Below are 17,069 nucleotides of genomic sequence, written 5' to 3'. Positions count from 1 at the left end.
ATTATATTGAAATTGGACACAGTAGTCCAACTGAAGGAAAATGTCTCAAGAGTATGTATGCACAAGAGTCAGGGACCCATTTGTTCTTACTGTTAGCAGTCCCATAAAAACACTAAGTTAATAGCTATAATATATACACAGAAGATCTAGTGCAGACCCCTGTAGGCTCTGTACTTGCTGCTTTAGTTTCTTGGAGCTCATGTGTACTCTGCTTAGTTGATTTAGAGGGCTTTGTTCTCCTGGTGTCCTCCATCCCTTCTGGCTCTTATAATCTTCCACCTCTTTGGTGAGATTACTTGAGCTCAGAGGGGAGGGATTTGGTGGAGGACTCCAACTTAGGCTCTCTCCACATAATGTCTGGTTGTGGGTCTCTGCAGCAGTTCCAATTTGCTGTTAGAGGAAGCCTTTTTGATAATTACTGGACAAAGCACTGATCTATGATTATAGCAGAGTATCATTAGGAATAATTTTATTGATTAAAAAAAAAAAGGCCCAGATTTTGGCTCTTGTTTACCTAAGCAGTGTTAGGTGTCAGTTTCTTCTTGTGGCTTCCTCCTCCTACAAATTCTGTGCCATCACTGCCCTACATATTTTGTATTCTCCATGGTCAATGAGTTGCATGGGTGTTTTGAGGTCTTGCTATTTGTGGAGAGCAACATTTGTCTTAGCATACAGCTAGATCTCCCAGGGAGATCACTGCATCCCTCTAGACCCCTACATCTCACTATACCCCTGCTCTAAACCAATCTCTCTGGGTCTATGGGTATTATTTACTTAATAGCTAATAATCCATTATAAGTACATACCATATATATCTTTCTGGGTCTGGGTGACTTCCCTTAGGATGGTATTTTTCTAGTTCTATCTGTTTGCCTACCAATTTCATGATGCCATTTTTAAAAGCAGTTGAGTAATACTTCATTGTGTAGATGTACCACATTTTCTTTATTCATTCTTCTTTAGAGGAACATCTAGGTTGTTTCCAGTTTCTGGCTGGTATCTAAAAATTTATTTTAAAAGAGTAATATGTGATTAAAAGTATAACCTAATTATTTTTATTGTCCTCTATTTTCTTATTCTTTTCCATAGGAAGTTTGATTTAGAGAGAGATTATTTACTTTGTCCTTCACAGTCGTTAGTATTCTATGATATTTTTATCAAGTTAGTAACATAGATGTCTTTAAAGCTTAAAGGATTTGCTCTCTAGGGTGAACCTACTTCCCTCAGCCACTGAAAATTTCTGGTCAGTGTTATGTGGCACTCATTTCCATTTTTTGCTGCTGTTTTTATTTTCCTTTTCTCATAATTATCTTTCTTGACTTTCTTTTCTGTACCTATTTACCTCCAGTCATCATCATGTAGTTGAGATCTGCAAATGTAATTTTCAAATCTTACTGATAAAAGTCTAGGATCTTTGCAGACAAGAGTAATTAGACCAGTCTTGACTATTCACAGTTCTTCTGTTGTGTGGATTCTGTTCTAACAGCACATTCCTCTAGATACCAGGTATTTTATATGTGAAATTGTTTTACTTAAAATCTTAAACGACAGTGCTAGAGGGCAGCCTGTGTCTTGCAATCCCAGTACTGGAGAAGTTGAAGCTGGAGAGTTGGAGTTCAAAGCCAGCTTGAGCCACATAGCAAGACCCTATGAGCAAGCAACAATAAAGTCACATCTAAAATTAAGAGTCCTATATATTTCTTTGATCACCTGTGTTCTTCTGTGTAAATCAGCTTTTCAAGTTGTATGTGTGTGAACCATGTTTTGTTTAGTGGGGTTTTTAATAAACTGTTGTTTTGCATTGCTTTGTGCCCTGGCCCCTCAGGGTCTTCAATGTAGACCTGAGGAGGGGACTACCAAATAGGGGACAAGAGACACAAAGGAGAGCAAGTCGAAAGTGCTGATCAAACTCTTGTTTATTATGTGCCAAAACCATTTCTTTTAAAGAAAAACGGAGAATTACATGGGCAGGGGGACTAACCCAGGTGCAACAGAATGTTCTGTCAAGCAGGATCTGTTTCCTGGGTGACTGTTCTACTAGCTACCCGACCATAGTGAAATCACCTGATTTCTGGGAAAAGGCTTCTATTGTGGGAAACAGAAACCTAGGCCTTGATCTATGTAAAATGGTGTTACTCAGGCTAAGGAAATTACTTAATTCTGTCCGTCCCCAGTAGCTTTGTTTTGTTTTGTTGATACAGGGTCTCACTGCAGGCCCACAATGGCCTCAAACTCAGATCTACCAGTCTCTGCCTCCCAAGTACTGGGTTTAAAAGTGTGTGCCACTAACTACAGATACCTCTTTTTTTTTTTTTTAAACACTGATGCTTCACACATTTATTGTATTTTATTAATTTTGTGTTTGTTTGATTTTTAACATAGGGTCTCTAGTTCAAGCTAGCCCAGAACTCAACAGTGTAACTGAGGATGACCTCGAATTTCTCATCCTCCTGTCTCTCTACCTTCTGAATGCTGGGATTAAAGGCTTGCAGCATTACACTCAGTTTATGCTGAACTGTAGTTCAGAGTTAGGGCTTTGTGCAAGCCGCTGCCACTGGAAGATGAGTGAATGTGGGAAATGTTTACTATGATGGGCAATTTTGGTTGGACTGAGAAGTATCTAGGACAGTTGTTATCACCTTTCTAATGCTACAACATTTTAATACAACTCCTCATATTGTGATGAGCTCCAGCCATAAATTATTTTCATTGCTACTTCATAGCTATAATTTTGCTATTATAAATCATAATGTATTTAAGAACCGTAGTTGTCATGGGACACACCAAGACCAAGTTCTCACCACAAAAGAGATTTGCCCCAGAGTGACAAAGGGCAGAGAGTAAAAGACAAAGATAGGAAACAGAGGACAAGAGAGAAGGGAAAAGAAAGGAGGAGGGGGAAGGGATATTTGTCTAGAGAGACAGACTGCCTCTTGATAGAGAAGGGGTAAATGACAGTTAATGAAGAGAAAAGCCTCCCCACTAACTCCTTGTTAGGATGAGTTGGTTTGTTTTGATTGGGCATGTTAATTATGGTAGCCAAAAGAGGGCTTTGATGTCTGGAACTTAGTAGTCAGCCTCAAGAAGTGAAGTGGCCAAGTAAGAGAATAGACCTTAGAGGCTACCTTTAGGAATGTAATCTAACAGTTTTGTTTTGTTTTTGTTTTTTAGCAGGGGTAAAGGGTAAACAACAAAACCTGTTAAAACCTGTCAGTTGTGTTTGCTGCATTTGGACTTGCTAGAGCTCTTTTAATGAAAATATCTGAATAATGAAAATGTGAAAGGACCCTTTAACCTCAAAGGTGTTGTGACCTATGGGTTGAAATCTAGGAAATTAGTAAAAGATTGCCTCTAGGGGTGTGTGCGATGGAAGTAATATTTATAGACAATATTAATTAAGGGGATGATCTACCATGAGTATGGGTGACCCTAGGAGTCATGAACAATAAAAATATTTTCTTCCTTTTTTTTTTTTTTTTTTTTTTTTTTTGCTTTTGTTAAAAATATACACAAGTCTGCACACTGAGAATTCCTTTGAAAGTCTGGAAGTTCAGGGAGGGAACTATCTCAGGCACAGACAGCTAAGTTTATAGATGTGAGCTGGATTGTAGTTCAGTAGGGGAGTGAAGCCCTGGTTTCCATCTCTGGCACTGAGTGTGTAAAACCCAAACCAAACCACAAGTCAACCTTCCCCTAACTCGTGACAATGGACATAAAGGACAAACACCAGCTTTGTGACTTGTTTGCATATTTACTTGTGAGGGCACTAGATAATGCTTTTTGGATACTTGGTCTTTGTTCTTACTTTGGAAATATTATATGGGTTTAGTTATTTTAATACTGTGATATAGTTATATTATATATATGTGTGTGTATAAACACACACACACACACACACACACACACACAAGCACACACGTGTGGAGTGATTATTGATCTGCCCAACATCATTTAAAGTGTTGTGTAACCCCATTAGAAATTTGTTTTGTGGGTAAATGACTGAGAGTAAGTGATTTCTAATCTGTAGTTTTCTCTATAATTTCAGAAAATACTTAATGAACTTTTGCTTTATTCAGTGTCAGAAATGTATTTTGTTTGTTTGTTTGTTTTGGAAGTATCATCAGTAGGAAGTATACAAATGCATGAATTTGAAAGACTTAAAATAGTAATGGAAATATTAGAGACTCTTCAAATAATACATATTAGAGTTTTGGGGATAGCAGTAGTTTTTTGGTTTTGGTTTTGTTTGTTTTATTTTGGGCTTCTTCCGCTGTTCTTTTTTTTCTTTGTTAATTAATTAACTAATTAACTAACTTTATATCCCAATGATAGCCCCCTCCTTGCAACTCCCACCCAGCAATAGTTTTTAGAGACTAGGATTTCATTTGCTTGAGTTAAATCTTTTCTAAAAATACTTAAATTTTTTTTTAGTTGTTTAAATTTATGTGTGTGTACATCTTTGTAGTCCAGAGACATGGGTTCCTCCTAGAACTGGAGTTACAGGCTATTGCAAACCTCAGAATTGAACTCTGCTCCTGAGAGAGTTGTACCAGCTTTTAACTATGTAGCTATCTCTCAACCAGATAATTTTTGGTTCATGTAAATCAGATTAGAAAACTTAACTTTTCATCAGTTATGAGAATCTAAAATATCTAATCTTAGACTTTTTTTTTAAAGATTGGGGTCCCCACATAGCTCTAGCTGGCTTCTAAGTTACTGTGTAAACCAAGCTGGCCTTGATCTATTTGTGTCTGCCTCCCTCCACCATGACCACCTTTCTAACCTTAAACTTTTAAGGTTCATTTTCTCATTCTATCTTAGGAATAATTTGAATATAGTTGCTGTTTTGAGACAGGAGACTTTTATGACTTGCTGACTATCATTTAACAGGTATGTTGACCATGCTGGCCTCATAGAGATCCTCTTGCTTTGCCTCCCAAGTGCTGGGATGAGTGAGCCACTATGCCTGGCTGTTGTTGATTTTTTTACATTTCAAATATACAGAAAGGAAAAAAATTAAATTACTTCTAAAATTTTATGGAGCATAAATAGCAAAACTTACTATCTCTTTTGGCTCTGAGCCCTGTACTCTTAATAGCATGTAGAAATTGCCTGTTAGGATCGTTAGTGTTTTATTTAACCTTTATAAGCATTGTATCTTAGGTCATAATTAAATTTTATTAAGCCATGACACAAACAATAATTTGTCCCCCCCCCCCCCCGTGTGTGTATGTGTGTGTGTGTGTGTGTGTGTGTGTGTGTGTGTGTGTGTGTGTGTGTGTGTGTAAATGAAATCTCACTGTGTAGCCTTGGCTGTTCTGGAATTCTTGTAGACCAGGCTGACCTCAAACTCACAAAGATCTGCCTTCCTCAGCCTCCTGAGGAAGGCCCAACCTATATGTTCTTAGCCACTTTATTATTGTATGCTTTAAATTCTCAATATTTTCGTCTTATTTATTTTCAATTGCAGAGAACACTATCTTGAGATAGCTTGTTCTCCAGCAAGGCCATACTTCTTAATTCTCCCCAAACAGCCACCAACCAGGGACACAGTATTCAAGTAATATCAACTTATGGGGGATATTTCATTCCAGTGACTGCATCTTGAAACCTGTTTTCAGGATGATATTATGGAGTTTTAATGGAGAAAGCAAAATGGTCAAGTAAAGTAAAATTTATTAGAATTTCATAGAGGTTCTGTAGTTGCAAAATTATTGGTTTCTGCCTTGGCTCCTGCCCGCAAGATGGTCTTGTGCTCAGCTGTGAGTAAGTGAAGCTGTAACACCAAAGTGTTCAGAGCAGGAGTGGTAAATCACTACAAAGACAACTTTGGAGTCATTCAGTAGACTTACTTGCTTCCAAAGCTGCCGAGTGTTTATATTTGAGGTAATCATCATTTAAAAGCCAGTTAATAAGTGGTGTTGTACATTGCTTTGCTAGCCGATTTCTTCTAAAACCATTATTTTTGATAACCTACAAGAATAACTACTAGCCACAGAACTCTTAGAGAGTTGTGCTGGCTTGTTTTATATCAGCTTGATACAAGCTAGAGTCATTTTAGAAGAAAACTTATTGAGAAAATACCCCTACCAGATTGGTCTATGAGTAAGCCTGAATTACATTTTCTTAGTTGAGGATTGATTTTTGGAAATAGATGTAGGAGGTATAGGTAGTGTCACTTCTGGGCTGGTGGTCTTGGGATAAGTTATAACAAAGCAAGCTAGGAAGAGGAAGCCAGTAAATAGCACCCCTCCATGGACTTTGCAGAGTTCCTGTTTCAAGTTCTTCCCCAGACTTCCCTCAGTGATGGACTGTTAGCCTGGAAATGTAAGCAAAATAAACCCTTTCCTTCCCAAGTTTCTTTTAGTCATGGTGTTTTATGAGAGCTATAGAAAGGCTAATTAAGACACATGATAATATCTTTGTTCTTTTACCAGTGAAGTTTCTTAGTGTCCTTAACTGTAGTTGAGAATTTTCATAAATGTAACTCTAAAATAGCTGGTGGGACCTGTGTGAATCTTAGAATAATGATGATAATAGCAAGTACCATCCATTCATTTGTTCATTTGTTTATTGTGTTACTTGGCTTCTATCACTGTAACACACTGCTTGAGATAAATCAATGTATACAGGAGAGTAATTTGACTCTTGGGTTTTCAGGTTCATTTAGTGGTTCCATTATTATTGAGACTGTGGTGAGGCAGCCTATTATGTACGTAATAGATGGAGGAGAGAAGCAAGTTGCTCTTCTTATAGTTATCAAGAAGCAGAGAAAGACTGAGGTGCAGTAGTCTCAGTCAAAGGACCTAACTTCCTACTGTCATGAAGTATTCAAGATGAAAGAGTGAATAAAATTGTCAAGAGCTGCTAATGAGTCAAACATAAAAATAATTTCAGGCATTAAAAAATTCCTTCAGATTGTTGGTAACTTAGCAAGCATAGTTCAAATGATGTATGAGGTGTGAGTGTGTTTGCAGTGTGTTGAAGAAAGGCTAGGAAGTAAGAAGTTGGAGACTATGGATAAAAACAACTTAAGAAATACTGCATTGAAAGTGGTTGATGAGGTAGCTATTGAAAAGGCTATATAGTAATTAAAGGAGTTTTGCTTTTTTATTTCAAGAAGGATAGGTGTTTGGAATGCTAATTAAAAACTTATAAAGAATGAAGAGAGTTTGATGTAAGGGGGACAATGCATAGATCCAAGAAAGTTGAGGTGAACTTCATTTGATATTAGAATGTATTGTCAGATAATACTGGCTTTGTTTCTAAGAGATGATAAATCAGAGAATGCGCGGTTATTTTTTTTTTGAACAACTTTATTTTAAAAAACAAAGATAAATGAACAAATTTTAGGCATTTTTGCATGCAAGTATATGAATACATTTTTGTCAGTGCTTGGCTTTTTTTTTTTTTTTTCAAAGGTTTGATAGTGTGCATTAAGGTCTTACTAGTTACAATGAGCAAAAAGTACATGTAAAACAGGATGTAACCCGGAATTAGTCAAAGTTTTCTTGGTGTGTAAGGATTGAGCATAATGGTTTTTTTTTTTTTTCCCCCTTGAACTTCACACAGTCTGTGAGTTGTTTCTGGGGTGTTCAGAGCTTTCTGGGGTTAGTATCCCATTATCAGTGACTGCATATTATGTCTGTTCTTTTGTGACTGGGTTATCTCACTCAGGATGATATTCTCTAGATGCAACCATTTCCTTAAGAATTTCGTTAAGTCATTGTTTCTGATAGCTGAGTAGTATTCCATTGTGTAAATGTACCACAATTTTTGTATCCATTCATCTACTGAAGGACATCTGGGTTCTTTCCAGCTTCTGGCTATTATAAATAGAACTGCTATGAACATTGTGGTGCATGCATCTTTGTTGTATATTGGAGTATCTCTGGGGTATATGCCCAGAAGTGGAATAGCTGGATCTTCAGGTAGTACTATGTCCAATTTTCTGAGGAATCGCCAGACTGATTTCCAGAGTGGTTGTATCAGTTTACAACCCCACCAACAGTGGAGAAGTGTTCCTTTTTCTCCACAACCTTGCCAGCATCTGCTGTCATCTGAGTTTTGGATCTTGGCCACTCTGACTGGTGTGAGGTGAAATCTCAGGGTTGTTTTGATTTGCATTTCCCTGATGGCTAAGGATGTTGAGCACTTCCATAGATATTTCTCAGCCATTCGATATTCCTCAATTGAGAACGTTTTGTTTAGCTCTATACCCCATTTTTTAATAGGGTTGTTTGATTCTCTGGTGTCTAGCCTTTTGAGTTCTTTGTATACCTTGGATATTAGGCCTCTATCTGATGTGGGGTAAATATCTTTTCCCACTCTGTTGGCTGCCGTTTTGTTTTCTTGACAGTGTCCTTAGCCTTACAGAAACTTTGCAATCTCATTAAGTCCCATTTGTCAATCTTTGACCTTAGAGCACGAGACAATGGTGTTCTGTTCAGGAAATTTTCTCCTGTGCCTATGTGTTCTAAGGTTTTCCCTACTTTCTCATCTAGTTTCAGTGTACCTGGTTTATTGTGGAGATCTTTGATCCACTTACACTTGAGCTTTGTACAAGGAGATAAGAAAGGGTCTATTTTCATTCTTCTGCATGCTGAGTGCCAGTTGGATCAACACCATTTGTTGAATAGGCTGTCCTTTTTCCATTGAATGTTTACTGCTCCTTTGTCAAAAATCAGGTGACCATATATGTGGGGGCTCATTTCTGGATCTTCTATTCTATTCCATTGATCCACATGCCTATTTTTGTACCAGTACCATGCAGTTTTTAGCACAATTGCCTTGTAATATAGCTTGAGGTCAGGGATAGTGATTCCCGAAGATGTTTTCTTGTTGTTGAGGATGGATTTCGCTATTCTAGGTCTTTTGTTATTCCAGATGAAATTGCACATTGCTCTTTCCAACTCAGTGAAAAATTGGGTTAGAATTTTGATGGGGATTGCATTGAATCTGTAGATTGCTTTTGGTAAGATGGCTATTTTTTAAAATGTTGATCCTTTCAATCCATGAGCATGGGAGATCTTTCCATTTTCTGAGATCTTCCTCGATTTCCTTCTTTAGAGGTTTGAAGTTCTTGTCATACAGGTCCTTCACTTGCTTAGTTAGAGTCACACCAAGGTATTTCATAGTTTTTGTGACTATTGTGAAGGGTATCTTTTCCCTAATTTCTTTCTCCACATGTTTGTCCTTTGAATATAGGAAGGCTACTGATTTGTTTGAATTATATCCAGCCACTTTGCTAAACTTGTTTATCAGCTGTAGAAGTTCTCTGGTGGAATTTGTGGGGTCGCTTAAGTACACTATCATGTCATCTGCAAATAGTGATGTTTTTACTTCTTCCTTTCCAATTTGTATCCCTTTGATTTCCTTTTGCTGTCTAATTGCTCCGGCCACATGGTTATTTTTGCATAAATGAAAGTGCTGTTAATTCATCCAAATTTCTGGTTATGTAGCTTTTTAGCTAAATGCAATACTATATTCCCAGGGATAGGGAAGATAGGAAGTCATTGTTAACTTTTACTACCCTGACCAGGAGGTAGGAAGTTCACTCTGACAGGTACCTGATATAGCTGTCTCCTGAGAGGCTCTGCCAGATCCTAAGAAATAGAGTCAGATGCTGTCCACCAACCATTGGACTGAAAACTGGGTTCCCAATGGAGGAGTTAGAAAAAGGACTGAAGGAACTGAAGGGGTTTTCAACACTATAGGAAGAACAACAATATCAACCAACAGACCTCCCAAAGCTCCCAGAGACTAAACCACCAACCAAAGAGCACACAAGGAGGTCCCTGTGGCTCCAACCACATATGTAGCAGAGGATGGCTTTATTTGGCATCCACAGGAGGAGAGGCCCTAGTGTAGGGGAATGCCAGGGGAGGGAGTTGGTGTATGTGGGAACACTCTCATAGAGGTAGGGGGAGGGGAATGGGATGGGGGAATTTCAGAGGGGAAACAGGGACAGCAGATAACATTTGAAATGTACGTAAAGAAAACAACCAATTTAAAAAAAAAAAGAATTTGGTCCTTTTTGATACCAGAGACTTTGGAAGAGAATGTGTTAATCTGGAGTTTTGGGTGTAGGCCTTATGGTATAAGTAATGGTAATGATTACAGACCAAAGTCAGTTTCATGTATTTCATGTATTTCTTCTGCGGATACATTTCTGTCCTAGAAGGAGTTTCATTTTATATAGCTGCGCTTATCATTGTTACTCAAAATTATGTCTTTTGATACTCAGTGAAATTATTTTGAAAAGCCAGGAGGAACTATTTGTAATATTTTGTGTAGATAATTTTGGATGCTAGGAAAATGGAATATACTTCCCAAACTTATTTTCTGAATATTGCTTTCATCCAATTACCACAGTAATTTGTAAAGATGAGACATCTTTGTGAGTCAGTGGTGGTGTATGCTTTTAATCCTAGCCCTTGAGAGGCAGAGACAAGCAGATTTCTGAGTTCAAGGCCAGCCTGTCTAGGACCCTGGTCTAGGACAGCCAAGACTATACAAAGAAAAGCTGTCTTAAATACATCACCCTCCCTAAAATAAGATGAGATATTTTCTTGTAAATTTATAATCTTGTAAATTCTAACAAGCATTTGATCACCGGAGAGGGCTTTTTTGCTTTTTACCTTCATGTAGCATAAGGTAGTATGGTAAAAAGGTCTCTCATAAAGATTTTTTTTTAAGATTTATTTATTAATTATATACAAATACACTGTCACTGTTTTCAGACACACAAGAAGAGGGCATCAGATCCCATTACAGATGGTTGTGAGCCACCATGTGGTTGCTGGGAATTGAACTCAGGTCCTCTGGAAGAGCAGTCAATGCTCTTAACCACTGAGCCATCTCTCCAGTCCCTCATAAAGGTGTTTTAAAGAAATCTTAATAAATGATTTATTAATTAAAGATAAACAATACAATAATTTCAATAAATCTTATTTAGGAAGGCAGGATCACCTATGATCTACTTACCTCCAAAGATTTCAGTTCATAATACTGTCACATTGGAGTATAGCTCAAACGTGAATCATTAATTTTCATTGCAAATGAGGATAACAGAAACATGATATGGACAAGAACAGTTTGAGAAGAGAAAATAATACATCATGGGTCTTAGCACTATAGAGGCCAACATTTTAAATAAAAATCTCCAAGCCTAGATTATTTTGTTTGTGGGAACTTTTTTTTGTTAATGTTTGTGGGAATTTAATAAATACATTTAATACAAGTTCATTCAGAAAATAGAATAGTTATCTTCTTTACAAATTTTGAGTAACCTGCATAATTGTAATTTAAAAACATAACAGATGTTATAAAAAGGAAGCTAGGTACTATTATCTATTATGGAAATTGAAGTATAAGCCAGACATGGTGCAAACCTATAACCTCAGTAATTAGGAGACAGGGCAGCAGAATGTCAGGCTGGAAGCCAGTTGTTTATACAGAAAAGTCTACCTCTGAAAAACAATAAGCATTTCTAAGCAAATTAATAATAGAGGAGAGCTTTATTAATTTGATGAACATTATTTTTGAAAACCTTCTAGCTATCTTTTAATATTTAGTGGCAACATAGAATGTTTTCCCCCATAGATTAGATAAGAAACAAGGCAAGATGTATTTTTTTATAACAATTATGGAAGGTGAAAAGATGTAAAATTCTCAGTCTTGATAAAAGACAAAAGTGTTTATACAGTAAAATTCCAAAGAATTTATAAAGTAGTTATGATAATGAAATTACTTCACTTCATCTGATAGCACTGTTGTTGTTTTTAATTCCTTCCTTCTTTTTTCTCAACTTTGTTTTATTAAGGTTGGCCTGGAACCTTCTACGTAGTCTAGACCAGCTTTAACCTTGTATTCCTCATGTCTCAATTAATGAATTAGGACATGAAAAGAAGATGCCCTGGGCCACCAGTCAGGAAAATGCAAATTAAAGCCACAGCCAGATACCATTATATATCTAATAGAGTAGCTAAAGTGTACAGTACTTACTATTGGATATTGGATGAATGTAAAAGTCAAATTTTAGCATTCTTATATTATTGTTGTTGTTGTTGTTGTTGTTGTTAGTACAGCAGATTTTAGGATTTGGAGCAGTTAAAACTCATGCATTACCAATGAGAATATTATATGGTACAGTCACTTTTAAAAAATACTTCTAGTTTTATATAAAAACCTCACATATTTAACCAACTAGTTCCATATTCTTACGTATTTTCCTAAGACAAACAAAACATAATTTTTGAAAACGCTTGTTAAACAGTCTCACACTGGAAACAACTCAAATATCTATCACCAAGAGAAAGCAGCATAATTTGTTACTATATATGCAGCAATGTAGATGAATTTTAAATACACTGTGCTATATATAAAACAAAACCCTACATAAAAAGTTCCATACATTGGGAAGCTGTGGTATGAGTACAGTGAGTTATAAGGCACTGGAATACATAGTGCCTAGAGGAAGGAAGAGGTGTTTCACAGTCAGTCATACAGAATGTTCAAGTAGGCAGAACAAGTAAAAAGAGTAAAAGTAGAGTTTTTTTTTGAACAGACTATTGGAATGTTGGGTTATTTACCAATAAATGACATGATAGAACTTTCTGATTTGTTAGACTTATTCTTTAATAGAAATTTCAGTTATCTGTGTGCAGGAGATGTAGACTTCTAATACCAATCAGCTAAGTGTTTTATTAGCAAAGTTCAGTAACTATGATTCTGTGTCTCATCAATATATAAATCTTGAACTATACAGATGTTAAGTGTGTCAATAAGTAACTTTGATAAATATAATCTCCTGCAAGGTACATTAAAAACCGATAAATAGATAGTTAAATATCTATTAATAAAGCAAATAGAGAAAACCATCAGCTGTACTCTCTGGACTATGACGGAAGTATTATATATAACACAAGGACACACAGTTCCTTAGACTAGTCTAGATTTTCATTTTAAGTGGTTTGCTTGCTTGTTTTATTTGAATATTTTTAAAAATGTATCTTGGGAGGCAACTGTTATTGATGGTATAGTGGAATGTAACTCTTGTTAATTATAACTTGTAAAAAAGATCCTTAAGATTGTAACATATATGCATAACTTGAAATAGATGCATATAAAGTTCATGTGAGAAGTAAGAAGAGAATTTTATTAAAACAATGAATATCTGCTATTATTAAGATGATCCTATAAATTTCTTAGGCCATTTAAGCTCACAGAATTCTAATGGGTTCTTATTTGTTTAACTTATTTATGTGTTTTGTTTTTCAGAAGGAATTGAGCCTTCCAAGGAGAGGCAGCTTGTAAGTATCCTTACCGTTATAATTTTGTCTGATGATCTGCTGATTGGGAACTGTCTTAAGAACTTACTGTTAAACTCATTATAGAAATCTCATTCAAGAGTCTTCTTGGTGATGGAAAGATCATTTGTTCAGTGGTTTGAAGCAGAGGACCTGTGATTAGTTTCCAGCACCCACATGTTCGCTTATAGTTTCAAAGGATTTGATGCCCTCTTCTGACCTCCATGGGCAACAGGCACACATGTTATACACAGACATATGCATTAATATAACATCCATATTTGTTTTTTAAAATCCTGCTTTCTGTTTGTGTTTCTCAGAGGCTTTTTCAGTAGCCTCATTGCTGCTCCAAGTCCCCTCCTCTGACTCAAATTTTGCCTAACAGTAGATTTATTAAGCTAAGAATGTTGGGGTATTACATCTGAAGTTCTTTGTCTATATCCCACAACATGACTATGATGAAGAGAATGATTCTTCTAACAAGTTGGGGTAGTGGCAGCCACATTTAGAGAGTAGACTGAAGCAAGTTTCTGTTCTCTTTACTTTATTCTGTATTGAGGGTTAGTGGAGATTAGAAAACACTTTTTGTCTTTGGACTTTAATTTTAAGAAGTTAAGAAATCTTAAGAAATTTCTTCTTTGGCTACCTTTGTCCTAAGAATTCTTGGGGATTCATTGCTGATTTGACTAATTAGACTCTGGAATGTATGTTTAAAAGCATAATGTGGTATTGTAGAAGTAACTCACAATGTATGCGTAGCTTGGATGAGGCTCATGTATAAGGTTCCATCTCGGTCAGTACAGGGGAAAGAAAGATAGAATGTGAATTTACTGAATTAAAATTTCCATGCTAAGGCCCATCAATTGTTATTTGATACTCCTTTACCAAACTTACACACATACCATCATCTACCTTGCTTGACTAAGGGTCAAAATTCGGAAAACATTAGGCTGAAGATATATATCTCTGTGGACAGTGTGCTTGCTATACAAACATGGGGACCTGGGTCGAAGCCCCTAATCTACCTAAAGCTGAGCTTGGCACCATGTATATGTAACCCAGTTTTCTTAAGGGGAGATGGGAGATATAGGCAAGAGAATCCCTAGAAAAATAGGGACTGGCTAGCTGAACATGTGTAGTAGTGAACAATGAAGAGGCTCTGTTCAACATTGGAGGTTGTCCTCTTAGTCTACATATGTGTTGTGACATATAAAAAACAACTTTGGGAACTGTAGAAGAAACAGGACAGTGATAAAACAATGTTTTTGAAACTTTTTTTAATGAAAACTTGAGCTATTGTATATGAATTAGATACATTGTTATTGTTTGTTATTAAGTTACTAAAGAGATTTATTTAGTGTATACATGGATGGATATGCTTATGACATAACATGTGCAGATTGGACAACTAACAGGAGCCCATTTTCTCCATCATAGGTTTTGAGACTTAAACTCAGGTTGTCATGGTTGATTGTAAATGCCTTTACCTGTTGTACCATTTGCTAGCCCTGAAATGTCTATAAACATGAAGTATATCATATACTTTTCTCACCCCCTTCCCCTGCCTTTCAAACAAATTGGTTTAATTCAAGAAGATACAGAATACAACAAAGATGAATCAGTAGGGTCTGACAGGATTCTATATTGGACTTGCTTTGAATTAACAACTGTGGTAGGAGTTGCTGAATGAGAACTATAGATAATAGCCACCTTTTGATTTTTTTTTAAAAACGAATGTTTATTAAAATCTTCAACACATTTTATAACAGTACTTCATCCTACCTGTAAGTGGTAAGAGGTGTCATAGCAGAAGGTCCAGGTGTTTACATAGGAATGAAAGAGGGTCACTATCACCAGGAACAACTTTTTTTGCAAGATTTCTTAATTCTACTTGTGGCCTGGCGATCTTTCTCCATTGGCTTTGGATTTTAGCTTCTCAAATTCCCTCTGCTCTTCCTTCTGTTTCTACCTGAAAACCTTCTCTTCCTAGTCTACCTTCTTGGGCTGTTTCAAGGGCTTTTTTTTTTTTTACTGTTTGTGGGTGACAGGAACATGCTTGCCTGTCCCTAATTACTCCACTGTCTAGTCTCCCAGTCCCCAAGATAGTTCATGTGTATTTTAATATATGAAACAGGTAGTTCTGTCACTATTATTTGAGCATTTTGCTTTATGTTAAGACTCCAGTGATTAAATTCTTCCCTGAAAATTTTTTAACTTTTTTCACAAACCTCATTAGAGTTTCATATAAAGGACTAGCTATGAGTCACAACTGCGATTCAGTCTTGACTGTATCACAGAATAGTCTTTCTAACTTAGATCATTTTATTTTAAATTCAGGCTTAGTTCTCTAATCTTTGAAATAAAGATCATGACACTTGCTTTTCCTTTCTATTAAACCTATTAGAAGGATCACTTAATAGTAAGTAATTTTTTTCAGTAATTTTGGTTTGTTCTAAGATGCATTATACTTTTAAAAGACTATTTTATGTGTGTGTTTTCCCTGCATGTTTGTACATGTACCATATTATGAAGAGCCCATTGAGGGCAGAAGAAGGTGTCAGATCCCCCCTGAAAACTAAAACTAGGTCCTCTGAAAGAGCAGCCAGTGCTTTTAACCACTGATCATCTCTTGCTCCCCTGATTCTTTTAATTCAGTTTTACAGTATGTTTCATTTCTAGTGCCGTAAGTGTCCAAAATCATCTCAAAGCTGGTCAAGGCAAGGACTCCGTTGGAGTGGTGTTCTAAGTGAGTGGATGTAATGAATTGGCTTTTTCAGCATTGTATTTAGCATACATTAGTAATTGGTCATTTTCTACTATGTCTTCCACCCCATCCCACTCTCTTATTTTCTTCTATTTGGAAATTCTCTGTGATTTTCCTTTTACAATTAAACAAAACTGAGCTTGCAAGATGGCGTAATGGGTAAAGGCACTTATCTCCAAGCTTTGTTACCTGAACACGATCCCTAGGACCTACATAGTGGAAGAATTACACTCCCTAAAAGCCGTCTAATGACCTCCACAGGCACAGTAAGGCATTTATGCACACACATACACAAAAAGAAAAAAATTTTAAAGAGATGAAATGAAATTAAAATCCAAGGCAGGTAGCAACTACTAATATATGCTTCCAGTGAATCAAGATTTAGGGAAGGAAGAAATAGAGAAAAATTTTAAAAAGTCTTTATTTATTTACTTTATGTAGACACACCCGAAGAGGGCATCAGATCACATTGAAAATGGTTGTGAACCACCATGTGGTTACTGGAAATTGAACTCAGGGCCTTTGGAAGAGCAGTTTGTGCTTTTAACCACTGAGCCAGAGAGATGTGTTTTTAATTTGGTGCTGGAAGAATATTTTGGTCATACAGGTTCTGAAGTAATCATAGAACCAACCAAAGTTAGTTCCAGCGGATCATGGTAATGCCCCTGTTCTAGCATTCAGGAAGCTACAGCAAGAGGATTGTGGTTTTGAAGTTAATTTTGTTTATGGGGAGAAAATCTATCTTTAAAACAAAAATATTTTTTAAACATTAGTTAAGACAGTTAAGCTTACTCCAAGCCTTAAAATGTTATATTAATAATTATAAGACACAGTATCCCTCCCCCCCCCCTTTGTTTTGTTTTGTTTGAGGCAGAATTTCTCTGTGTAGCCCTGACTGTCCTGGATTTTGCTTTGTAGACCAGGCTGGCTTTGAACTCAGAGATCCACTTGCCTCTGTCTCCCAAGTACCAGTATTAAAGGTGTGTTTCACCATG

The 17,069-nt window shown here is 36.5% G+C and overlaps 1 protein-coding gene across 5 annotated transcripts in view; it reads left to right on the top strand.

Moving 5' to 3' along the window:
• MAST2 (microtubule associated serine/threonine kinase 2) overlaps window positions 1-17,069 on the top strand; it is a 142,803-nt gene that overhangs the window by 53,662 nt on the left and 72,072 nt on the right. For all 5 annotated transcript variants that reach the window (XM_080921516.1, XM_080921514.1, XM_080921512.1 and 2 more), the window contains exon 4: window positions 13,282-13,313. In XM_080921516.1, the coding sequence (XP_080777642.1) occupies window positions 13,282-13,313 (32 nt within the window). The remainder of the gene's footprint in view (window positions 1-13,281; window positions 13,314-17,069) is intronic.

This window comes from Micromys minutus (genome assembly GCF_963924665.1).
Source record: "Micromys minutus genome assembly, chromosome: 9".
Lineage (NCBI taxonomy): Eukaryota > Metazoa > Chordata > Mammalia > Rodentia > Muridae > Micromys > Micromys minutus.
This window is presented reverse-complemented; position numbering and strand designations above follow the sequence as displayed.